The 27,091-nt window shown below is 38.7% G+C and overlaps 2 protein-coding genes across 2 annotated transcripts in view; both read right to left on the bottom strand.

Moving 5' to 3' along the window:
• LOC104912720 (caspase recruitment domain-containing protein 8-like) overlaps window positions 1-1,744 on the bottom strand; it is a 17,788-nt gene extending 16,044 nt beyond the window's left edge. The window contains exon 1 of the mRNA XM_010716984.3: window positions 1,597-1,744. Within this exon, the coding sequence (XP_010715286.1) occupies window positions 1,597-1,688 (92 nt within the window). The 5' untranslated portion in view covers window positions 1,689-1,744. The remainder of the gene's footprint in view (window positions 1-1,596) is intronic.
• Window positions 1,745-2,232: 488 nt separating this feature from the next.
• Window positions 2,233-27,091, bottom strand: part of IFT80 (intraflagellar transport 80) — a 42,783-nt gene continuing 17,924 nt past the window's right edge. The window contains exons 7-20 of the mRNA XM_010716983.3: window positions 26,562-26,651; window positions 25,418-25,555; window positions 17,806-17,985; window positions 15,690-15,808; window positions 14,802-14,876; window positions 13,438-13,601; window positions 10,560-10,624; window positions 9,675-9,810; window positions 9,348-9,495; window positions 8,560-8,731; window positions 6,995-7,084; window positions 6,723-6,895; window positions 5,457-5,580; window positions 2,233-2,721 (exon numbers count right to left, since the gene is read on the bottom strand). Of these exons, the coding sequence (XP_010715285.1) occupies window positions 2,686-2,721; window positions 5,457-5,580; window positions 6,723-6,895; window positions 6,995-7,084; window positions 8,560-8,731; window positions 9,348-9,495; window positions 9,675-9,810; window positions 10,560-10,624; window positions 13,438-13,601; window positions 14,802-14,876; window positions 15,690-15,808; window positions 17,806-17,985; window positions 25,418-25,555; window positions 26,562-26,651 (1,710 nt within the window). The 3' untranslated portion in view covers window positions 2,233-2,685. The remainder of the gene's footprint in view (window positions 2,722-5,456; window positions 5,581-6,722; window positions 6,896-6,994; window positions 7,085-8,559; window positions 8,732-9,347; window positions 9,496-9,674; window positions 9,811-10,559; window positions 10,625-13,437; window positions 13,602-14,801; window positions 14,877-15,689; window positions 15,809-17,805; window positions 17,986-25,417; window positions 25,556-26,561; window positions 26,652-27,091) is intronic.

Here is a 27,091-nt window from a genome sequence, read left to right as displayed (position 1 = left end):
GAGGGAAGAGCGGGACGCGGAGCCGGGGCTGCCGCCGCTACCCAGCTACGAGAAGGTGAAGCATCTGCCTAGCTATGAGGAGGCGCAGCGCTGCCCCAGCCGCCAAACCCGGGATGGGGATGGGGAAGGCTGGGTGTGCGGCTGAGCACCCGCGTACGGGAGGGATGCAGCGGTCCCTGCGGTGCCGGCATCCCCGGGAGAGATGCTGGATGCGATGGGATAGGGGACAAAATGGGATACTGGACGTGATGGGACACTGACCACAAAGGGATGCTGGATGCAATGGGACGCTAAACGCAATGGGATGCTGGATGCTAAGGGATGCTGCAGGTTGGTGGTTCCCAGGAGGGATGCAATGCTGGACACTGAGGGCCCCAGGACAGTCAGGACTCAAGAAAAGCCCCTCCTGCTGGGGACTCGCCATCCGCTGGGTACAACTGGAAGACATCCGGGTCTGCAGCATGACAGGCCTGCGGGACACCAGGCTCACATCACATCCCCACCGAGACGAGCAGCCCCGGAGCTGCTGCTCACCTCCCTGCTGTGGGCTGGATAAGAAAAGGGCTGAGTTGCCCAGGGCTCTTTTGCAGTGGCTGCCCCGAGAGAGAAGGATGAGCACAGAGCCAGCACAAAGGACAGGGACAACGCGTGCGTTGGAGGAAGCTGACTTGGGGACATCACCTCTTGCATGATGACATCGTTAGGGTACAATGATGTGGAGGAAAGGGCTGTCTGCAGCTCAGTCTCTGCAGCCCAGAGCACAAAGTCATCAGCACAACAGCGCGAGCTCAGCCTGCCAGAGCCATCATTCCATAAGGGTGGGAGTAGCAGGCAGGGGCAGCAGGATCAGCAGCAGGAGCCTATTCCTTCCACAACCCTCAGCATTTGTACAGAGCCTTTCATTTCTCATCAAGGAGGAAAACAACCTCCACTGCTTGCTAATAAAATCCTGGCACCCTCTGGCAGCGTGCTCTTCATTTCTCTGAGGCAGCTGGGATTGAGGTGAGGCCTTTTTTGTATTTTTCAGGGGACAGGGAGCCTAACAAGTGTGCAAAGCCCCAAGGAACGTGAGGCAGTGAAGAAAAACCTGTTCACACAAATCAGCACTGGTCCCATGTGGGCAGTGTAAGGCTTCAGGGTCAGGAATTTGGTAGGAGCCTCATGAGAGAAGAGGATGACCACAGTCTTCCTAAATGAATGAGCCATTAAGCTTTTCATGAAGTTTTTCAAATAGCTACAAGATGACCACGGGCAGAATGATCAAAACAGCCAAAATTCAGAGAAAGCAGACCTTACCCTGCATAACTTTCTCACGTGGAGTTTTTTGGGTGATGTTAACACAGTGCTTGTGTGAGGATGGCTGAGAGAATGTCCATCTTCCCAACAAACAGGCAAACCCCTGGGAACACATGCTGCTGTCCCATTTCCCTATTCTGACCAGCAGGGCCAGAGATAAGGTTGGTTCCTTCAGAGCTTGCTCTGCTTTTCCCCCCATTTTCCCTTCTATTTCAAGGTGCTACCATCAACATTTACTAAGAATTCTAATTAAAAAGCTGCAGTAATTCTCACCCCACCCTCCTATACCCTCAGCTTTACCTTTTCCAAGCCTGGTCCCACAGCTTTGCTCGCAGGGCTTGGTGTGCACATGTGCCACCAGTGTAATCAGCCACTGGGTTCATACCCAACATGCAACCTCAACATCCAGAATGCTCCCAGCTTCCAATCCACCGGAATAAGGGCAGGAAAACAGGTTCAGCCTCCTGTGCACAATGAATAACCTTTGTGAGTCCAGCTGGATAACTTGATGTTCCAACCCCAGAACATCAAGGCCAGCACACACACAAGCCTTTGCCAGGTCATGGGTAATGGGTATTTAACAGTGCTTTCAGTAAGATTGAGTTGAGTTTCAGAACTTGGTATCACCACTATGCTGGTCTTTAAAAATTGCTTACATTGCATTGCAAGTCTGAGCCAGGGTACATAAATTTAACATTAAACGCTTGCCATTAGTGCTATTTTGGGCTCAATTCTGGAAGCAGTAAGTGCTTTCTGCAAGTCAGTGGAAGGTGTTCACTGTGTCCCATGGCAGTACACCAAAACACTGGGGAGATCCAAATGAGCTACATCAAAATTGTTGTTTTATTTAACAATCAAGTAAATCAATTAGGAGATCACCTAATGCATCACCTATTAGCTACATTAGGAAAACAAACAACAACAACAAAAACCAAATCCCAAACAAAACTCTTTATTTGGTTGTTTTAATTCTGAAATTGATAAACTATGCAAAAAGTGTCATATAATCATTTACAGAATGTGAGAAATTCGCCAGGTGCACAGATATTTAACAGTTTGATGGTAATTTAAAGGATTTCTATTATAAAATGTCACTTATGAACAACCTGCTCACATCTTTGCACTGCAAAGGGCTTTTATAGAGAACCTCTAACATATGCAGTCACTTTCCTATGTAAAAGAAAACTAACAAGAATTGCATCAACTCTAGCTCTTGCTCCCCACAAAACGTTGGCTGATTTTTACTTCTGCTTGACAAAATATGCCTGCACAAATGCTCCAGAAGCACTTATTAATATGGCTAGAAGGTCAGTTACTGCTGTACAGTTACACTAGCTCTTACTGTGGCACTGGCTGCTGCTCGTTCTCTTTCTTTAGCAATTTCCATCTCTATTTTGGCTTTGATTTATTCCAGTCAACTTCCAGCTGCAAGAATAGAAAATGAGTACACAGAGGTCAACCAACATTGCACAGAGAGGTCAGGTAGCCATTCACTAGCAGTAGACTCTGCAGACTTTGTTGATCGTGATTCTTCAAGTATGACAATTTATAGTAATACAATGAATCAAAAGCACAGTTGAATTCTAAGCAAATGGATCTTTCCACCTTTAAGTTAAAAAAAAAAAAGTGCAATATTTTTTAAAGTACATCATTTCATCTGACAAAAAGACCCACCACGTTAGAACAGGAAAATAACTTGGATCAGCTAACATCTAACAAGTATCATGAAATCTGCCCTTAAGTCAGGACACAGCTCTTTATCAATAATATTTGCAGTATTTTGATTGGAGTTAAAGTTCACTAGGTAAATTGATGGCATATTACACTTGTTATTTGATATAACAGAAATCAGATTTCTGCTTGAAATACGTCTTCTACATCTAGAAGTGTTTCAGCTTTATTTACATTTTTCTCCAGCCTGCAGACAATCGTCATCTTCTGGCTGTACTCTATTTCAGTGAAACTTCAGACAACAGATACAGCTCAATACACACTGTGCAGCTGGGTGCAACAGTTGTCTTTGTTTCCAAAAATGCTTGACATGAAAACATGGATCATGGTGCACTTGAGTGACTACAGTAACATGTCCAAAACCTAGACAAAAATGTAGTTGCAAAGTTCAGTTTCACTGCTAGAAAATGAAGGCTGTCAAAGATGGATGGAGTAAAATATCTCAACTGCCGCCTAGGCAGTTTTCAGATCCTCTTAACCAAGCTGTGAAATAAGAAGAAAGATTCTCTGCTGGGGGAATATATGAAATGCAACACCCATATTCTTATGTGTAAAGGATAATCCCCCAATTCAGGATGCATTTGCTGGGTCCAGGTGCTTTGGATCTGATGACTGAAATCTTTATGGAGCTCTAACAAAGAATGTGTTTGCTTTAACAGATGTCACACAGATGCTAAACATACCACAGAAAGGGCCAATTCTACCATCTAGCCCAGAGAGCTACTTGCCCGTGAAGCCAACAACCCTTGCCAGTGACACCTAGAAACTGCCAAGATATGGATTCTCAGCATACATATTAGGCTCATAGTGCCTTATATATAAAGATGTGAGATATAAAACTAAGCACATTGTTTAGATTCCATGTCTGATTGCAGATCAGTGGCCTCAGCTGCAGTACAGAAAAGAGTAAGACCTCCCTATCTAAGGCTGACGCAGTTTTTGGTGGTGAGATGGAAAGTGAAAGATTGTTCTTTTCCCCAGGAGGGAACAGCAACATGATTTCTTTCTCTTTGATGTCCTGATCACGTTCTTCTCAATTGCTGTTTGAATCTGACAGGCTGAATCTAAATTAAGAATTTAGACATCACGGTACCCGACAGCATCAAATTGACTTCATTAGGTAGGTTCCCTGCTAGCTTCAGATCCAGCAGACAAGAACACCAGAATGGAATATGTATGGAACATCCACAGTGGATATGGAATGCAACTCAAGGAACATCCTGCACTTGACACCCAATTTTCAAGACTGAATGCAAGGTGAACCCCCTTACACAGGCTCTGCTCACACCTTGACCCTGACTGCTTAGGAACCCTTCCAGCTTTCTGGATGATTTAAAGGTAGGACAGTATTACCAAAAAGGCTCTTTCAGAAGCATCAGGGGATTAACATGATTATTTGCTCAGCAATGGATCTCAGTGTGGTAGAAGACATAATTTCAGCTCAGCAGCTGAAAATGCTGCGTAATAACAGTCCTTGAAATCCACTGTTATTTTTCTACATTTCCTAGGTAAAGTACTGAAGAACTGTACTGTTCAATAAGTGGATAGATACAGTGCAGACTTTTGTTCTTGTTTATGATATGAAACATCCTCAGAAGCGCTAAAAGCTAATGACTTACATTAGAAATCAAGCTTTATTGAAAGTGTAATGGGCACTGTCCAATTAAGGGATCTCAGCTAGCAGCTAAGATGCATTTCCTGATCCATCAGCTACAGTGGATGAAAGGATGCACTGAAGTACATGTCTCTTTTTACAGGTGCACCCTCAGAGTGCTTAGGAACACCAAGTGGAAGAGCATAAAGGCTGCTGGATGAAATTGCTGTCTATGGTGCATATATAGTACCTCTTATAAGGGTTAGGCACAGAAGATACCCTGGTGAAATCTAAGGTGCGTTTAGCTTATGAACAATAAGATATCAGTCTTTAAGATCTGTGAGATACTGGTGCATTGAAATAACCTAATGATTATAAAGAGGCTTTCCAGAGGTTTAATAAATAATATATCTAGCTATTTATCATAGTTCACATTTAATACATATCTGGTTACCTTCAAAGTTTGTTATCGCTGCTATCCATAAAAGTATGTAAAAATGTTGTGAAGGCATTTGAGAGGTTTGCATCAGCCATTCTAAGCTCTAGCTCCCTGTTTATAGAAAACAACTGTGCCTTCATTTGCATAATCCTTGCCAGATACTAAATATATACATTCCATATCTGTGCCTTCAAATAAAACACATGCACAATGGTTACTAGCCAAGTAGCCACACACTGAGCTAAGAATTTGCACTGTCAGATGTAAAATCTTACGATTTGCATCCACAATCGAACTGAAGTAGGAAAACTGCAAAGCAATTCCACCGTAAAAATGGCTGCAAAGAACCATCTGACCTAAGGCTGTAGGAATACTTGGAATACAAGGAATACTTACACCTTCTGCATACTGCAAGAATCTTTTGTTTGTTTCTTTTTTACCAAAGTCCTCTAGGAACTTCTGTCGATAAGCCAGGACGGTGTCAACATGTGTCTTGTGCTTTACTGCTAGCTCTAATGCCCTGGAATAAAACAGAAGAGGGCTTGTCAGGCTATATAATGCTCTGGCACAACTACAATCACCAGGGTTTTACAAAACGATACGCTGAGCAGCGTTTCAGCTGCAGGCAAGGATTCCTAATCTACAGAGCCAAGTAGTTCCACATCAGTATCAATCACAGAAGGTTAAAAGAAGCCAATTGATGTGACTGTCTACTTTATGATGCATGCTATGAAAAATATCCAACATGTTGACAGCCTCATCACATCACTGGAACTCAGCAATAGGAGTCTTTATTGCAAAAAGCCAGAAAAGAATGCATGGAGTTCAGCATTCTCAATACAAGAGGCAAAATTAATCATTTTTAAGAACTATTATAGTCATATTTTATATTATATATTATTATTATAGTCATAAATTACTTCTGAAAATTGCAACCTGTGCACTTCAGTGCTGTGCAACCTGTGCTGTAAGTATATTGTATAGGAGGGAAAGATTAGCCACTGGACTAGTACCAGTGATCACCTTCATATCTGCTTTCATATGAATCACATAAGAAATAATGTTGGAAAAATGTGTTTTTTATGTCATACTAGGCATATTAGGCAACAGAATCCAAAACAGAGATACGTGAGGAAAGAAAACCTTTTGCCCCCAGTGATATGAGCACAACAGCACGGCAATTAGCAGCAAATGGCCCCAGATGATTCTTTCAGCAAACGTGTATTCTTGTTTAAAGGGGAAACTCCTACTCTGTTTTCTCATTCCTAATTCATATTTCATCCACCTACACAGTGCTGGGAGTCCGAACAGCCACATCCCTATTTTTAGCTACAAGACATTTCAAAACAGCTTTAGTTCTTCGAGGGTCACCAGCAGTGTGACGTATTGCTAAGGACCTTTCTATGTCAACAGTGTGAAAAAGGAAAACGTTATTTAAACATGACTCTAAGCATGTTTCAGAGTTTTATCACAGAATACTTTTATCTTCTAAATCTGATAGGAAAAAAAAAAGTTGTTTTACTTCTTGGGTTATTTAGCTTGGACAATTACAGATGGAAAATTATTGAGGAAACTCTCTGTAATAAAACAGTTGAACTAAGAAATGTACAGGTTCTCTTAGTAAGACTGCTTATGAACATACTGTATTTAAAGAAATAGTACCTATCCCAATTGTAGAGATTAATGTTGACTTGAATAGCCTGATAAATAAGGCCTGTTTGAAGGAGTAGGGTTTCAGCTTCTTGTATGTTTCCACTGAACAGCAGTATCTGAGCCATCCTTGACTCTTTCGATGGAAGATCTTTGATGGAATTGATGTACTGAACTTTGTCTATCTGTTAACAAGATGCACAATAAATTTAATGAGAGAAATCAATTAATTAAATCAGTTTTGCAACAGTTTAACTTTGAAACTGTTAAGTCCACTTCCTTACCTCACCAATTGATGCATAGGCGATTTCTGCAGTAGCCATGTCTTTGTTGGCAACTGCCATAGCAGCTAAACATGCCCACATGGTTTGATCCTGAAAGGAAAAAATACACAATTCCTAAAACTTCAAATATTTAGCATTATAGTAAGAATGGCTTCTCAACGGAAGCCCATCAGTCCTGAAAATAATGTACAGAAGTGCAATATTTCCCAGTATGCCATTCACTGCATTGTAGCCTCTTCATAGAAAGCCACTATTTAATTATTTCTCAGAAATCCCTCATTATAAAAACTTTGCTATTGTGATCAGCTGAGACTGACGGTGTGGCTGAAGGAATTGTTGGCTTTCAGCACCTCAGCCAGCAATGAACTCTTGCCACAGAATCATTTCATGACCTCATCATCAGTGTACCTACCATAATTGTGGAACTACAGTGGAAAACAAAGCACTGAGCAAGGTTGAAGCATTTTAACCTCATTCACACCAACCTCATTTTACAAATAACTACTGGGGCTGTGATACTGACAATTACCAATCGTTTATGGTAAGTGTACTACAAATGAAAGATAAAGGAAAAATTACTTGACGCTTGAACCCTCTGAAAAGTAAACAAATACTTTAAAAATTTGGGGTCCACCAGGATATTTTCAGTTTGTTTTATGTTTAGAATTAAGAATTATATTATATTTGAAATTCAAAATTCTAGTTCCCACTACTGAAAGGAAGCCAACTACTAAAGAGGCAACAGTCAAACTGGTGACAGAATGGAGTTATTTAGTGTAAAGAAGAGAAGGGAAACTGTTACAGCAGCCTTCTGGGATCTAAAAGAAGCCTACAAGAAACACGGAGAGGAACTCTACCAGGGAGTGAAGTGAGAAGACACTAAGGGGTAGCAGTTTTAAAACAAAAAAAATAGTAGGTTTCGATCAGCTATGAGAAGGAAACGCTTCACCACGGGGGCAGTGAGGCCCTGGCACTGCTGCCTAGAAAAGCAGCAGCTGCCCACCCTTGAAAGTGCTCAAAGATGCTGGATGGGTCTTTGGGTAGCCTGGTCTGGTGGGAGGTTCATGGCAGGGGTTGGAACTTGGTGGTCTGTATGGTCCCTTCCAACCAAAACCAGCCTATGGTTCTATGAAACGAGGGAAAGGAGGCAGGATTTAGGGGGATTTTTCTTTGGCACTGTCAGACTCACCTCATCTGTTGCTGTTGTCTAAATACATACGAAAGAAAGCGAAGGAGAAAAAAAGAGTGAAATAGAATATGAAAAAGTACAAGACAAAGGTATGTGGAGATATAGAATAGTTTGAATCAGATACATTAAGACCTAAGACTTAAGCTTTTCACTAGCTTCTCTGAATACTTGTGTTTAATCCATCTGGACTTTGGTGGGAATACAAGTAAGAACTTTATAATTTTTCACTACCAGCCCTAAAATCATCAACAACAAAGTAGAATGGAAATAAGACCCAACATCTGATATGCAACCACCAATGTTAAAGTCATACTCAAAAACAATCTCACTCTCACGCTTTGCTTGTATCTGAATGTTGCTGATTATTAAAACTTACCTTGACAAAGCGACACAACCTGACAGCATCTTCCCACTTAGAGCTGCTAACGTACTCATGAAGAATGACAGGGTAAGGTGAAATATTAACGTGAATTAGTGAACCATCTGCTCTTCTGATTGTTATTTGATTTCCAACAAAATGTACAATCTGAGGGTTTTTGCTGAAATCACTGCAAAGAGAAGAAAGAGTCAGTTAACATTCACTTCTTTCATATTGAAAAGAATGTAAGAAATATAAAGAAATCTTTATTATTAAAATAACACCATGATTATACTTTATTTTTAAAGCATATAGAAATCTAAGCATCTAGTTACTCAACAGTTATGGCCATTTGGTAGCTGTACCGTTCCCTAAATATAAAATGACAGCTATGCTGACTGAAAGGAAAATACAAACAATTGTTCAAAGAACAAACTTAAACATAAAATATAAAATATTTTTGGGCTCCCATAACTCTTAGAAGGAAATTATGAATTTAGTTACTCTCTGTGAAGAATTTCCTATCGCATATACGTGCCGAAGTAAGTAAACACGATGAGACAGAAATAATGTTATCTGTGACCAGATATCTTCATTTCCAGCAGATACTTTAAACAGGTCAACTTTCTTTTTTTAAAATAACTAAGACATTATTTTGAGATATCTATTTAAATTTTGCTTCTGCATCAAGATAGTACACTCCTTTTAAACTGCACATTGTTACTTGAACTCCACAATTCTTTAAGGAATGAGCAAACTGGGTAAGATGTATAGTAATGTTACTGTCATCAAAAAGAATACATTACCTTGCATCTTTTTCATACAGAGTTTTTGTCAAAAGATCCTTATCTACATAGACAGTGTTGGGGTAGTACCAGACTGTAAAACGGGTATCCTGAATCCCACAGAGTAAGTTAGATGTGTCGTTCCAAGCCAACGTTTGAACCATTGTTCCTTAATTTAAAGATAACAGAGTAAGGTGAAGATCCAGAAGAACCTCCAAAATAAAAGTGCTCTTCTTCAAACTTTCCTAGAGGTACTTCATGGTCAGACCTCATTCTTACTGGATCACGAATCTGTCTACAGAATGTACTTTTAACTAAAAAGATCATAACATTTAGATTTCTTCTTACCTATTTTGACAATTTTCTGTTCCTTTCCAAACCTTTTAACTGAAGTAATGTAAAGGTCTCTGTTCTTATCAATAAAAGCTATTTTTCTTTCATTTGTAAGTCCTTTCTGGTCCAAAGCAATCTCCACAATTTCTGTCTGAAGAAGGAAATATTTGATTTTTATCTTGGAGATTTGTATTGTGGATTATGTGGTGCTCAAACAAATGAATGCTTAACAAAAATTAAGACAAGCGGATTGTTAAGGCACTTTTTAGGTGTCTTCTCTGTTGAATTAAGCATTATATCAATTGAATTTCACACAGACTAGAGCAAAACTACAGCAGAGAAGAGTTTAGGAATTTACTACAAGACTACAAAAAAATGGAAGTGGCAGTACAAAAGCAGCCTAAAAGATGAACGTTTACCTCCCTCTCTCTGGAGAGGCTGCCTGATTTTGTGTTTGGTTATAACAGAAGAATAAAGAAAAGCAAAACACAGTTCAGTCAATCATTTTTGAAGGAAAAAGAGTAAAAGCTCTGATGGAAGACAGACTTTCCACTTGTCTTCTTGCCTTCAGTAGAAATGACTGGAGTATATGCAAAGGAAGCTCAGCTGATCAGTTTTACTGCTTACTGAAACAATTCACACTTAGTTTCAGTCTGTCATGTGCACCTGAGAAACATGCTAGTGACTGAAGCCAACCTAGAATATATCCCTTGGTACATAAACACTGCATAGAGAATCTAATCTTTTAAAAATTTATTTTCTAAGAATCAACTAGAAATGTCAAATTGCTTCATATTAAGATTGTAAACCTTAATAGGTTATTAAACTCATTAACATTAGGAAAACCACTATTGATTATTAGTTTCAAAACAACAAAAGACTCTGTAGCCTTCACCTTACCTTATGGGTTAGAGATTTTCCATCTCCCAGTGGCTTGCCAGATATAGCATCAAATATATAGATAACTGGAGGAAAATAAATGGTTTATTAGTTAAAACCAACAGTTCTCCATAGATTTGAAAATCAGTTTCATTTATTTTCAGAGTATAATTTACAGTAATTCACTGTGTCCCTGTGTTGCCTTGAAAATAAGCAGAAAACCCCACAACATTTCTCCCTTATGAAGCTCTGCTGACATCATCCATATTTCTGGGATATAGAGTGAAGATTTTGTATCTGCAACCTACCTAAAAATAAAGTTTCTCTTTCTTCCCTTCTCTCTCTCTCTATATGTGTACGTGTGTGCTGTACACACAAAACCTTTTATACAAACTATGCATATGCACACATACCCCTACTGTGTGTGTGTGTGTGTGTAGACAGAGACACACAAACGTGTACATACAGCATGTGAATATGTACACAGAGACAGATGTGGGTATTCAAACCTAGAGAAATCAGTAACATCATAATGAACACCAGCTGTAACTTAAACACTTGATTCAGCACCGGTCTGTGGAAAACACAGATGTGAGAGCATTTCAGATGCTCGATAACACATCCCACCTGAGGTTTCAATTTGTTACCTGTAAGCACATGCCATAAGATGAACGTACACGCTCACTCCAAAGGATGGCGATGTTAACATGTTAATCCTGCTGTGTCTGTCTTTCACTAGGACGCAGGATGTTGGTTTGAGGTCGATGGTTATTTAGGCAGGAAAAAAAAGAAACTGCAAGAGCAGGTGTTCAGAAAGCACTGCTTGAGTTTGCAGAGGAGGAAAAGAGAGGGTTTTGCACAAGCGTTGCTCTTGGCAGCTGGTTAAACATACAAAAGAAAATGAAGTGTTCCTGAGAAGGGGTATTTTTCTCACTCAATTTTATGCATGACTCCCTGCATGACATTTATTTTGACCTGGCTATACAAACCAATTTCACTGCTACTGTAATAGCTGTAGGAAGTGAGATTAAAGTGGTAAAGAGAAAACTATTGCACCTAAAAGACAATTAAAATGGATTAACTTTTCACAAATAACTTAAGCCACAATGCTTATATGACATGTCAGAAAACAGGTGTTTGGGTGTAATCTCAACATCAATCACTTAGAACCTAAATCTGTTTTGTATCTATAAATGAAACATATAAGCAAAGGTTAATTTCTCTCTTTGATAATCCAGAGAAAGAGAACAGCTATGGCGTGCTTCTAACACAACACACGCTGCGCTTCCATGAGATAACTGCTTTTAACTAAGGCCAGCAGCTCCTTTCTGAGAAGCTCTCCTCCCTCCTCCAGCCTCCCTAGAGAATGAGGGAGGACACTAAGTGCAGAGGTGCATGTTTTTTTCTGGATTACTGGAAGAGGAGGAATACCCACTGAACTGCTCTGAAGTTACGCCTGGCTGTATGTTGGAGTCAGAGAGCTCACAGAGAGCTCCTTGCTGCGACGTGCAAACTGCTTCCTGCATCACACTCGGCCATCTCAGATATTTCTATAATGCACTGCATTATGAAAAACAGACCTGCCCTCAAAATAGGGCAAAGAAAAAAAATGCATCTGCTAGGGTGAGTGCAGAAGAAGAAACAGGCTTAGATAAGCCACAGCTTCCTGTGCCAAGAATCTGTTTTCCCATGTGCTGGCATATTATAAGGCTTTTTACCGCTACGGGTGGGACTCATAGCTAGGATAGGAAAAGAAAAATCCCTATTTATTAGCAGAATGGGAGCTTCTACCAATGGGATCATTTGGAGGGCTTATTTTGAAACCATAGCCAGAAACCTAGCCTCTGTAAATTATAGTTTTGATAGAGATCAGCCTATGTGCAGAGCTGGCTGACAATATCTTCAGCAACGGTTGGGAGTTGGAGGCACAAGATGAAGAATTCCAAAACTCCCAAACTGTCTAAAAGCAGCTGGAACCACGGGCAGGATGGTTTCACCATTTCACTCCAACACAAAACCAACTCCTGTACAGATGGATTCCCCTGTCCGTGCCACAAGAGAAACACAGCTATCAGGAGCACCACAGCCCCGGGCTGGAACATTTGCATGGCCTATAAATGACACTGCTGCGAAGTCAGAAGTCACAGATCTGTGGGATTTCCAGTGACAAATTTAAATCGTCGCACAGGCAAACGATGTATTTGCATCAAGAGAGAACAATGGAAAAAAAGCTGACAAAAATTTTCCTGTATCGCTCATTAACATAAAAAGTTCACTCTGTCACATCACACTTTATAATTATGGTGCTTCTGATGCCAGAGCACAGAATTTAAGACCATAAAGATCAACAAGAGCACAATGCTGAGACGGAGCACCACAGCCTCACAGCTATGGTCACATCACCTGCACAGACAGCTTAGCTGCTGTAAAGACACAAGTCCCCAAAAGCTTGTGTCTGTACAAAAAAGAAAAGAACAGCCCAGAGCTACAACTGATCACTGTTAAGGCAGCGGCAGCTTCTACGAGAAGCTGTCAAAGAGAAAAAAAGATGCTGAGGGGCTTCTTTAGAAAATCACGTTTAAGAGTGAAAACTCACAGTGCAATTATTCACTGCACGTGTTCCATGTTTTCTGATGCATTACACCCAACTGGAATTTCACAAGCGTATCATCCTCTTTTGGTTTTGTAAACAAAGGTAAGTAAGAACCACAATTTTAAGTCATTCTTTTATTATAATATTATCGTTAGTTTACATCACAGATAAATTCTTTATGCTCTATGCCTTCTTTGTACAATAACTAGGCTGTGTGAGCAGGGCAAACCAAGTTAAATACGAAGATGTTGAAAACTTCACAATGAACTAGTAGCAAAGATGGAATGATTAGAACTGAGAACTCACCCTTTTCATCAGCTTTGTCTTTGACTGCCAGCGTATCATTACTCAAAGATACTGTCTGGGCATTTAAAATGTCTGTTCTCATTCCTGGAAATTTTGGAGAGGAAATTAATCTTCCTTCATAAGAATATAAATAAAGTCCTCCACCATCTACAAGAAGAAAATGCCTACAAAACCAAACCAAAACAAAATTAAAAAAAAAAAACCACCAACAACACAGAAATGCAAATCATTTAATAATACAGAAAAGAATGATGATCACTTCAGCCATTTGAAGACAACAATCTAACATCGTTCAGTTGCATGACATAACTTCTAAGCTTTGTGTTTCAAAGTTATATTCTGAGAGCTCTGTGTGGATGACTTTGGTTTTAATGTGAATGTTATCTCTTTCCATAAGAAATATTTATTATCTGGAATTACAGTGATTTTCTTGGTTACAGATATTTTAAGATTTAAGTCTCATAACGCATGAAGACTCAGCATTTGGCTGCACACAGAACTGCCACATGTTGCCCCTCCGACTGCTAGTTTGTGTACTGTGGGCACACACTTAGAGCTTGAGAAGCAGCTCTAACACCTACAACCAGCTTTAAAATAATAATACCTGCATCATTTCCTTCAGTGTGGATTATAATGTAAAGAAAACAGGACACTTAAGAACTGATTGTCATCTATTAAGACTCATAAGTGAACAATACCATATTTGCCAGACCACGTTCCAATCTTTTACCTAGGATATAAATAGTGCAGTAGTTGTCTGCTAAGTACAACTAGGCACAAAACAAATCCATAAACAAAAAACCAGCTGGTGAATGCCAAACTATTGTAGACCCTCCTACAAAAGTACACGTATAGAGCTCTGTGACAAATAATTTTCAGGAAATACAGATGAGAACATTTTTAAATTGAACAAAATAAGTCATTTTATGCAAATATAAATACAAATACGTAAGAAAAATAAGAGTATTTATTTCTTGTTTGCATAGCTGGCAACGTTTCTAATCAAACACAGAGGCCAAGGATAATTTCTATAAAGTGTATTATGCTTCAAAAAAAGCAGTATAAAACATCAAAAAGCAGATGTTAGTGTACATTTTTTGTTTGTTTTTGGAGTATTTACATGGAAGATTTACTTCCTTCCATAAACAAGAGGATAGTCATCCCTATGTAATATATAAGATTCATTGCCATTATCACACATACGGCAAACACATCAGCTAAGCTTTCACTAGCTACTTACCAGTACTGAACATTTTTTGTCTATTTCTAAAATTCTGGGTGTGTTAAATCACAAAACAAAAGTTTTTAGGAAATACATCTTAAGAAAGTATCTGATAAGGATTATTATGCAATGCATTGGCTACCTTTCTGCTTGTAGAATCAAAGTAACTGTTCCTTCCTTCAGGTCAAAGATAAGTGGTGTATTCCAGTTATTTGTGCTGCAAGAAAACCAAGTTCATCATTTGTTAAATCCACCATCTTCGTATATCATTGTAAACACAAAGCTGAATTCACCACGTAAAGCACACACATTTTATTCATTTAATATTTCTGTAAAGCAAGATTTTGAAAAGGAAAATAGCATGCAAGAAGTCAAGTAACACTGACAACCGTTCAGTGCGATCCAGTAACATTTGTGCCTTCAGTTTTGTATCCCTTCTCACTCGGTGGTCTGAGTGGAAAGCAAAATCCCATTTATTTGGAACAAGAATATATTAAAAAATATTTCTGAATTGCAGCTCAACTCTCTTACAGTGATCTGGAGTCAGGATGGAGCCCCTCCCCTGCGTGCCCTGTTACACACTGGATTACTGTTAGCACGACTTGTCTCACTGCTCAGTCACTTTAGGAGTAAACTATAGATTTCAGCATAAGAAACAGAATATGATGTTCTTAAAACATCATGTAGGATTAAATCATTCCTACTCTATTCCAAAATAATTGGCATGCCAGAAGCAGTTTTCAAAGAAGACAGAGGAAGGAGTCACCCAATTGGGGCAAACATGCTTGCATCCAGCCAGCACTACTGCTGCTCTACCTGGAAAGAGTAGAACTTCTTGTAGCAGCACATACAGACACTGCACCAACAAGAGGCTAAAGGAAAGGATGGCAGGAGGAGTGCAACTATGCTCTCATTTTCTTCTGATAATGCTAGATAAAATATTTCAATTAGTTTCCAAAAGAAAGTTTCTGCTACTTTCTTGCAAGGGTTAAATAAACCCAAAAAAGCTTTGTGAATATATATAACTTACGAAAATACGTAACACTGAAGAGAAGTTGAAACAACCAAATGCCCGTAGTTCAAAGAGGCCTTAATAACTCTGTCACGGAACTCCAGCAAATCAACTGCATCGTTGATAACATTGTGCACCTGATCAAGAGAAATTTGGGGTTGAACACAACAGGCAGCACTAATGCTCGAAAGATAAAAACTACTGAAGTCAGATGGACCTCCTTAAATTTAAGAAATAATCAGTGCTTAATTGGAACACAGAAGGTACAAGAACAAGATTAGACGTGAAGCTCTGGTGATTGAGGTTGTCTGAACGTCCCCATTTCAAGCTCACTGTTCAGCTGATTACTTAAACAATTTGGAATGTGATATTTCAGTGATCCCATCAAAATCCCATTCAAACAACTCAGCAACATCCAAGATCTGGACAAAGATATGCTGCTGAGATATTAGATAACTCTACTTAATATATTTTAATGCTACCACATTCTGAAGGAAGAGCAATGTAGGCACTGACTTTAATAAGCAGGCCCTGTCTTTGCCACTTATGTGAAAGTCTGCTCAAATTACAGTGTTTCAAGCAGACCAGTTTGTTTGTAACCAAGACAGATTTTTGAGCTCAAAGATTTCAGGCACTTCGAATGTAAGGATTTCACCTGGATTTCCTCCATTTTGTAACTGATTGCAAAACAAGGATGGATTCAATTATTATGGAAGTCTAGCAATCATTTGCAAGACATATTAATTACTGTGTCCACCACAGTGATACATCCATAACTTTGCTATTGTAATAATGACAAAAGAAAGCATTTAGAAGCTTTTGTAGGCAATGTTTTCCTCCATAAATATCCAGGAATCAAATAAACTCAGAAGAAAATAACAAAAGAAGATGTTAATCTTAGATCAGTGTTAGCTATCCTTCCTCAGTTGTTTGCATATTCAAACTCCCTTGAGTTATTAGCAGAGCCCATCTGTTACGAGTCGATGTCTGGGAATGAAAGAAGAAATATGAATTTTTACCTGCTAATTTGTCTTCTGTGTTCCCAGACACTGACTCATATTATCCCACCCACCGGACACAACTGTAACACAGCGTTCCTGTTGTTACAACTTTTCCCAATTACATAGTCAACATTAAAGAATCAAGACACAAAAGTATTTAAGGGCCTAATTAGGAATTTAGGAACTTGACTTTGATACTGAAAATATTGGCTTGGTATCTAATGCCAAATGTGCAATTTGGAAAGTTTGTAAGATGGAAATCTTATATTACCCCACTGTCCAGAGTGAACGTCGTGAGTCAGTGTCTGAGAACACAGAGAACAAATTAGAAGGTAAAATTCATATTTCTGTATTAATTCACAGATATTTGGTAACCTAAATGTGGATTCAGGCCAAGATTTTTCAAAGGAAGGATCCTAAACCTAAGCTCCAGAAACCACATGTAGGGCCTGCTGTGATTCCAGCAGGGCTGGGACTTGGCAGCTCCCACGGAGGCCAGAGCCCAGTGCTCAGTCCCCAAGGGCTGGAAGCACCACGTAGGTACCTGATGCACGTTATATGATATACAACACATTTCTGTAGGTTTGGAAGACCTGAATTTAGGCTGTAATACAATATGTGGTGCAGGAAAGCACATTACAACTCTTCGCAGCCGTAGCCAGCAAGTAAATTTATCTGGAAATGCACCGAGACAGCAACGTTCATCACAACCTCATTATCAAGAGGGGTACAGGAAATCTTACTAAACGAGCAGCTCCAACAACTGCTGGATGCAGGTAAGACAAAGAAAGCTCCTCTATATTGTCTGTACTTAGCGATGCTGTCTCATCTTGGCTGACAGTGTCTGTAATTCTATTGGTTATGGTCAACGTATTGTTTTCTGCATAAACATTTTTATTACACTTGAAGTTTTCTCTCTCATGTAAGCAGCTTCCCACAGCTGTGCATTATTCTGGAGGATAAGGTACTTCTGGTTCATCTGGTGGCATGATCCTCTGTACAAGGCAATTTTATGATAATCAATAATGACTAATCAATAATACTTGTTACTTGAAGACTGCAAACTCAAATCTCTTATTAAAAAAAGGCCTTAGAAAGCTGCTATTCTGAATGCGCGGTGTTGTTTAGGTTACCTGCATGGTTCTTCTCTTAATCAATGTTATTTCAAAGTTCTTCCACTCCCAGCGTTGCTCCACAACATGGGCAAAAATGACGTGTCCGTTCCCACAAGCTCCAGCCAGCTGAGTGCCATCCACAGACCAAGCAATATTAAATATGCTGCCGGTGTTTGGCTTCTCTAAAGCATAGGACCACTTGCAGAGAGAGGGAAAAGGATTCTTAATTTTTTCTGTACTTCTCGGATGTAACTTATTGTAATAAACAGAGTATTGTTAATATTTATGAAGAAACGTACCAATGGGATAAATTTTATTGCAATTTTAATAAGTGAATCAAGATTAGATTCCTCCAGTTAGATTGAAAAGCAGGACACAAAAGGAAAGCCACCAGGGCAAAAATCAAGAATGTCCAGTTGTCTAGTCACTTCAAGTGCACCATAACCTTCATAACCATGCATGGTTACTACATAAAAATGTAAGTGGATGTACTTAGAAACAACTACAATGGTACAGCAGTCTTAATCATCTGCATTCTGTTTCTGCTGCAGAGGAGCAGCTGTGCCAGGGCAGCATGGGGCAGCTGCTCCTCCTGCACACAGAGCTGCCAGGCTCCTACTGCTGCTCAGTGTGCTCCCAGCACTGTGACGTTGATGGATTGAGAAAAGCACTGGAAATGATGCTGTGCACCCTTCTCCTAACTCAAAAAAGATGCTGGATGCCTTGCCCACTTCTTTTCTCTGGGCTCTTATTGTTATTTTATAGGTGAAGGATGTATTAAAATTTCCAGTTGCTATGCTTGCAACAAGAAATTGAAACATGACTGCAAGCAAAGTAGTGACATCTGGCCGAGCCTTGGAGAGAAGCAGAGAAGCTTACATTTAATGCTAACCGTAATTTTATTCCTTTTCCACATTTATGTTTCCTCCAATGAAAACCCTTATTCAAAAGTTCGCCCAGCCTTATGTGCAAAGCTCCTCTCAAGTTTAGGTGGGTCCACATCCACCAATACATTCTTGTCAAAAACGAGAAGAATTTTCAGACCAAGACCTGTTTTTTCCCTGTTTCTTGCATCTCAGAAATACGAGTCATCCCAAATCTGAGAACAAGCATTTCCCTGAAAGTGGATGACTAAAATGAAATAACCTTTTAAGGACTTTTGGGATTTAAACCAGAGTTCAAAAATGAGATGCAAACCTCAACTATAACTTCTTCAGAACTGTTCAAGAGAATATTTTAAAAAGTATTTAGCTTTCAAAAAGCTACCTGAATATTCAAATGCATTTGAAACCTGAAGAATCGAATCGTTAAGAAAAAACATGTGATTGGAATTAAACGCAGCCATTGGATTCTCATGACTTTCAGATACATGATATTATACCAAAGGGGAGACAGCTGGAAGAAAACGCTCACCTAATGTTTCTACCACGTTTCATGTTCTGATTTCTTTTGCAGTACACATCAGACCAAAGAAATATGAAGTCCTTCATGCAAAGCCTTCATGTGATTTATATGAAATGATATCACAAAAATCATATTAAAATAAAGGTGTCAGACACCAGCTTTCAATAGCAGGGAAACACGACGGGATGAAATTCAAGCTCCTCGCTGTGCTAACCATGTGCAGCACACTATATAAGATGACCTCCTCAGTTAGGGCTCTTCCACCGCCCCACACATGAAAGTGAGTGAAAGACAACGTCAGCACTGACTGACTTTCCAATTGCAAGCACTCAATTTCAAGCCTTCAGCTTCCATGCCTCTTGGCTTGGAAACACCATTCACTGCAACTGGAGAATGTAACTGTATGATGGTTTTGCTTTTTCTTCTTCTTCTTCTTCTTTTTTTTTTAAAGAAAAGAGTGAAAAGAGTGTAACCCACTTTTCTGCCTCAGTGAGATGAACTCTGTAAGTAACACTCCATAGCAATCAAGGGCATGCCACTAACTTGTGTCTGACATCCTCACATTGGGAACGAGGAAGGCGCAGAGCTGTAGGACAAGTTGGTCACCACAGGCACACTCACAGTGCTCCGAATGCCTCACATCTGAGACATCTCACAGCTGGCCCCAGGTGATGGAGCTGAGCATAGTTCGAAGAAGCAAAGTTTCAAAGTTGGATATCAGGATCTTCCCAAACAGACAAAATTTTTTCTAAGGCAATTTACATTAGATCAAGGCAGTAAGCCATCAACTGAACACCAAATAAGGATGCCAGAAGAATCTGCCTTTAGCGATGCTTCCTCATGCATAGCAGATACACTGCAACTCTGACAGAGGGTTCTACAATTTATTTTTTCAGGTATTTTAAAAATTTAGTAATATATTGCCAGATGGTAACCTAACACACGTGTATATTCTTAAATATAAAACAATTAAAGTCTTATTTTCCATTTCTTTCTGAAAGCTCCTGGTATAACTCAGGCCACCCCAGTGGCTCGTACTCCCTGAGGATGCCTGACACATCCATTGTGCACACAAAAGGCTGCCATAACCGAACATAATTCATCTCTCCAATTACAAGATAGAAACAACACCTAGAAACTGAAATAGACTTTATGTACCTCCTCAATACACTGAGTTCTTCTAAAAATCAGGGTGTGAATATGACTGTGTGAATGCTGTACCAACACCAGTCAAAACGCAGCAATATTACACTTTGCCATTACTGCTTGGCTTATACTTTTCCTCTGCCATAATTAATTCTTTGCTGAATTCAATAAACTACCTAAAGAACAAAAAGGGAAGTCACAGAAGTTGGATTTGTAAAAATATTTTACATGAATATCTAAAAGCAGTAATTTAAGCTTCCCTATTGTGGTTACACAACGTACTAAAAGAGACGAAGCAGTGCAGCCATTGCATGTTGCCTGACTTCCAGAAATGGGAACTGAGATGTGGGTCAAACAGCCTTAATGAGCAGCTCCAGAGAACTCCATGTCCCAGGAGCAAGGACAGCCTTTCAGATGTCAAATATTGATTACTCAGGACCTAATACAAAGGATGTAGTTAGTTATTATTTCTGGACTGAACACAATAAATTAACAACAGTTATCCACACGATACCAATGAATAAATACTTCAAGAAGAAATGCAATGAAAAAAAGAACCGTTTCTTACATTTTAAATGACTAACAATAATACTAACTGCAGTATTACTACTACTACTACTAATTGTTATTGTCAACTGTGGATGGTTAGCTGCTCCCAGCTGCTCTCCCTTCCATCACAAGTGTAATGGAAGGCAAACCTAATCTTGTAAGATCACAACAATCAATTATCCAAAGCAAATTTATATTTAGGTGCATTAGAAATACCTGAGCATGAATACAAATGCAGAACCAGACTGTGGGAAATGTGCATGTCTGTCTCTGTATGACTCCACACATTTTATATTGAGTATAAAACATAAGGTTTATTATATCAAACCCCACCATTATTAGGCCTTCCCACCACACAGGAACCCACAAAAGATTCTACAAAGCAGACACAGCATGCACAGCAGGTGCTAAGGAAATCCCGTGCTACGTGTGAATACACAGCACCTGTGCTGCTGAAACACACAACTAAGAAGGGCTCCTGCAAACATTTTGTGGACTTAACTCTGGTAATTAATGTTAATTACCAAGAACTGACTGAGCCACCACCCCCAGGGGAGGTATTCAGCTGCTTTCCTGCAATTCCCCTGAAATCCAAGCAAACATAGAATTGTTAGAGCCCCGAAGAAAAATAGGATGATAAATTGTCCCGTATAAATTCTTAACCTTAGAAAATGAAACATTGATTTAATTCTTTAAATAGATGATTACTTCCATAGATGATCCACATGTTTTCATTTTCTTCCAGAAGTCACATTAGCCAATTCTAATAAATTAAAATATGTCAGCTTGGAAAGAATTGGTCAGCAACGTAACTCCATGGGAAACCTATCTGTAATATTTTTTTTCTTTTATTGAGCTACAAAGAATTCAGAATCATGACTGTTAATAAAGGTGGATGAAACAGAGACAGTGCAGAAAAAGCCCTTATTTTGTTACACTGCCAAATGCATATCTCTGTGAATCAAGGCTAAAACTAAATGTAATGAGATCAAAGCTCATAGTAACTCTATAGAAAACAGATTTGTTGGGATTTCCAGTGCTGCAGTGCAGTTCAGTTCTAAGCAGCATGAAAACACATGCATGGTATATAGCTACTTCCAAAATCTCACCATCTTTTTTCTATTAGTCTAATATCTAATGTTAATAGGAAGGATATATGATAATATGAATTCTGCAAAATGACCTGAATTTAAATTATGGCTGTAATGAGAAAAATTATTTTCAAAGCTTCTTTGTGAATATCTGCAACACTGTGGTTTTAAAATCCTTAGGTGCTTTTTTCTTCTAATTTGTCAGTAGTTTTCAACACAAGGAAAAGGGAACACTGCTAGCTATTTAACATCTGACCAATCCTGGACATGGACTCTCATTATATTTAAGTTTATCTTATTAGGAAAAAGATGAAAAGACAGAGCTCTACGCTTTTAGCCATAGCACCACACTCACATTTGTTCCCAACGCAGTGAGGAGTAGCTGTCACACTTGCAGAACTTTTTCCTTTATTTTCTATAGATATTCCCTAAATTTTATTCCTGTGTTTTTATCTATTATCCTTCTACAGTCTGTGAAGCACTTGGGACACAACCTGTCTTTGGAGTAGATGGGTAGAGCCCATTTCCTACAACATGATGTGGGAGCAGAACGGAGGAGGAGGAAGCTGGTGAATTTGTCAATCTTACCATCTCTTGCTGTGTAAATATTTTGACCTGATCAGTAATGGCAAGGGAAGCATGCAGAGCCACAGGAAATAGCTTACGTAAAGGAACTTTTTAAGCTCTGCCCTCCATCCAAGTGATTAGACTCTGAAAAGCCACGAACACCAGGAAGGTTTGAGTCCATCCATCAACGCGCCCAGCATCACATTTCAGTATTTTTAAAATTAATCTCAGCAGTCTCTACAGGATTAATGATGACAGACAATAGAGCAGACAACAAATTCCAACAGTCAATACCAAGCAAATTTTGTTTGGTGTAACCTTAATCATTTCTTTTAGATAAATAATGCTAACAAGAAGCAAAGATGATTTTTAAAAGAAATAAAATTGTTCTAGGAGTTACTATTCCATTTTTAGTTTTCTTAACGTACAGCTGCCAGAACAAAGTATCCAGGAAGAAAGAAAAGAATAGGAAAAAAGAACATACGCTAACAGAATTTAATTTAATTATGTCCCCAAACTGAACACATATGCTAGAGAAGAGTTAATGATATATATATCGCCTGATGGCTCCCCGAGGAGCAATTTGCCAATACAGCTCCATTACATCAGACATAATAAAAATGTCTATGTTGACCAGTAAAAGCCAGGTCTGGTTCTCTTCAAACTCCATCACTCTGGTGGTATGTGAATCATTCTTCCATTTCCCTCAATATTAGCAAAGCTAGCTCTTTAGTAACTATTTATACTTAATGTCAGGAAAGAAACTTTCATTAAAAATCATGACTTTTGAAGATAACAAATGATCGTGGCTAGCAGCTGAACACAGAAAAGCATCTGGCACTAGCTACTGTACATGTCTTTGCTTCTTGAAGAGTTGAGTACTAAAGCAGGTAAAAGAACCCGTAACTTTATGAAAAAATAAACCTATCTGCATTAAAATTTTAAATAAATTCCACAAGTTTATTCAATATTAAATACTGATTAAAAATTACTAGTTTTCAGTTAGCGGGAGTCTCAACTGTACTTATAATAAATTAGATTACATAATGACTAGCAAGAGAAACAGTAATGCCCTGGGGATCAGAAACAAAAGCTGTTTGCTACAAAACAGCACACATGACAGCAGAAAAAACTCCAGCATTTTTCTTCCTTTTCCACTACATCAGTCTTTGCCACATTTAAACTTAAATCTGTATTGAGTGCAAAATGCAATTTAAATTGTTGGCATCACCCCCACAAGAGCATATTTATTTCAGTTTACCACTTGCTGATGTAGCTCAGTAATCCCAGTACTCAGAAGGGAGGCAGAAAGCTGTTGTGGAAGAGGAGAGCATGGTTTCAAGTGCTGTTCTAGGAAGAATACCAATAGTAACAGCTAGTCTGCTTGTTTAAAGCATTGTGTTACACAGTGTAGTCCCACACAAATGTAATTACACTCATGTAAATATACCTTGTTCAGCTGCATCAAGCAAAATATGCTATACATATATAAAACACTGCTACAACAGCATACACACACACATACACAGGGAGATGGGAAGGCCACAGAGTAGGTTATTCCTTTAATTGCATTTGAAATGGAGTTACACAGAATGTTAAACAGAGAAAAAGATCAGTTAAAATTGGGTGTGCACAAAATGATCACGGCCTACATCAAGGAATACTGCCAAATCCAGATTCAGTACAGAAAGTGAATGATGAAGAGTCAGACCTTAACCTGCACAACTGTTCTCATAGAAGGGCTTTTCTTCAAGAGTCTAAAGCTGTCTGAGATGTGTCATCCCTGCTCATGGCAAGGAAAAACCCGACGTACTGAAGACACCCCAAATGATCACAGCAAACACTGTTTTCCCAAGCTGAGCAAAAGAGCAACAAATGCAACAGCAAAAGAGGTAGAGAATGGGTCAATGAAAGTCCCAAACCAGCAAGGTTTGATGCAATCCGAGCCTGAACAAAAAGCTGCAGAACCACAGGAAATCCACAGAGACAATCAGGTCAATCTGTGCTCTGGGCTAACTTACTTAGAATGCCAGTGAAGGCAGATGAAACCGCATTCATTTTAATTGGAGAAAAAGTAAAAAAAATAAAATATTTGGTCAGCAATAGCAAACATAGAGCAAAGCTGTGAGTTGGGAGAAAAAAAAAATTATTATTTTTTAAGAGAGAGAAACAGAGGCATTTCCAATAGCTGCCTTTCTTCTACCAGAGTTATTTTAAAGTTAGGAAGTAATAGAGAAGTTCAGATGAGAAGACAGAAGTATGTCTTTAGCTAGAATAACTTCCTGTCCATCCTTCAGCAACATTCCCTTAGCTCCTCTTTTAACACTGCTTTTGCCTTATAGTTTCTAATGTTTGACCACTGCATTTTGTGATTTCTTTGTAAGACGTGCCTATGAACTCTTATTATTCTTTCAAGAAAAAAAAAAATGCAGAGGAATTTTTCCTCCTGTATTATTTTTCCCATGGCCATTCTTCTTCTATCTGCTTTTTTTAAGGCAGGTTATAGTCACACAGCCCTTGCTTGTTATGGTTAATAGCTGCTTTTTATGCTTGTAAATGCTTACTGTGTTTTTTGTATTTTTTTAAAGAAAAAAGCCACAAAAGCTATAAAAATAAAAAGCACAGAAAAATGTAATGTCCTGAAAGACAGTATTATCTGAAGAAATTTTACCTACCCAGAACACATTCAGAAGCACATCTGGGCTCAAGAAGAGAGAGATACAGATATAGCCAGCAGAAAGGTGTTGGAAGTCAAAACTGGTTTCTGCTAATAAAAATACTTGCCTGTACACGTATATCCTCAGGAATATTTACTGTATTATCAAACAACTTGCAGAGTTCCACATCTGCTGTTTCTCAGAGTTGTTACTTACCCCAGTTTTATCACATAGACGTAAAGTATGGAAAGATCCCACAGCAAATAATTCTCCATCCCCAGACCAGGCAACAGACGTTATTGGATACTCATGGGGCTGTGAGCTGTACAGTAGATGCCCATAACTGTCCCAAACCTTTAAAAAAAATAATTCTATCTATAAAACCATATTTTGGGCGCACCTATAGAGCTGTCACTTCCCCTCACAATTACAACAGTTACAAAAATCCACTCTCCGAGTTTCTTGAGTGCATTTTGTGTAACTGGAAAAAAAAAAATAATCACACGTTAAAGTTCACTTTTCATTAAAGGCTGTTCCCAATCAATATTGGTTAGCAAAATGCAGTAGACACTGCTTCACTGCTATGACAAATATTACATTACTGTGTATGAAATATTTTGAAATAATGAGAGTGTTTCCTGCACTTCACTGTAAGCTGAAAACATAACCATGAGATTTATTTTATTTGTACTTGTTTCCCAAAAATGCAAGGCACCTCTTCAAACCTTTAAACCAAAAAGATTTTCTCACTGATTGTAACTAAAAGGAGACCAGGAAGCCAATGAACACAGCAAAGCCATTTGACTTCAATACTTTGATGGATATGGTCTTTTTTTCATTTAATACTTGTAGGTTTTTCCACAGCCATTGGACATTCAGAGAATGACAGAACCAATGTGTCACACAATAGAAAGTTCCTACTGAAGGGAAGAAACACAATACGTGCTTTCCATTTTGGATATAAAATATTCTAACTGCACAATTTCCTAAGGGATTCACTGATGCTCCTGTAACAGAAAACAGTGGATCTATCACCTCTAATTTTAAGTGTAATTACTTTTTCCAGTATGTGGCACAGCTTATATTATTCAAGCATTCATTCCTATATTTCTACCTATTTTCCTTTAGAAGTTTGTTCCAATTGCATTTTAATAGTTTTTATTCTGATATTTTTCTAGTTTTATGCCACTGGATGAAGCAATGTAATATAAATTTGGTTAACAAGTTTTTCTTGAAAACTGAAAGTCCTGACATTTTATTTAGAGCTTCAAAGTCTTACTAAAATTAGAAAACAACAGAATGCCTACAAATAACTTTTTTTGGTCATTTAGCTTCTCCTACACAGTTAGCCAGTACATACCTTATATTTACAGTCTTCACCTGCAGAAAGGATAAGTTCATTCACTGAGTTCCAGTCGGTTTTTAAAATAAGCCCATCGTGGGCCTTCCACTGAAATGGAAAACAATAGGTTAAACATAAATGTAACAAGTCTGAGAACTTCTACTTTTAATATTTATTGTTCAGCATTTAGTAGAATTCTCACACCCCAACGCAGATCAGGTTTTCCATCAGTGTACATGCACTGACTTATTCTACTCTGCAGAAGAATAAATTAAAGACAGCCTGGAACACAAAAGCATCACAATCTGCATAAAAGACTGTTCCAAATGATTGTTTCTGTATCTTTCTGTGGTTTTTAGTAACAAACGAAAAGAGAAAGGCTTCTGCATCTTTGTGCTTCCTCTCTGCTTGCAAAAAGGGAAATCCTTGATCAGCTGCCTGAAGAACATGCACAGAATAAATTGTTCCTTTCTGTAAACAAAACTATTTGACAATCTCCTTATTCTCAAAAAAACTGAAGCTTTAATTGAAATAAGAGGTGGAAATTG

Source organism: Meleagris gallopavo, chromosome 11 (genome assembly GCF_000146605.3).
Source record: "Meleagris gallopavo isolate NT-WF06-2002-E0010 breed Aviagen turkey brand Nicholas breeding stock chromosome 11, Turkey_5.1, whole genome shotgun sequence".
Taxonomy (NCBI): Eukaryota; Metazoa; Chordata; class Aves; order Galliformes; family Phasianidae; genus Meleagris; species Meleagris gallopavo.
The sequence above is the reverse complement of the archived record's forward strand: the minus strand, read 5'-3'. Positions and strand labels throughout refer to the sequence as shown.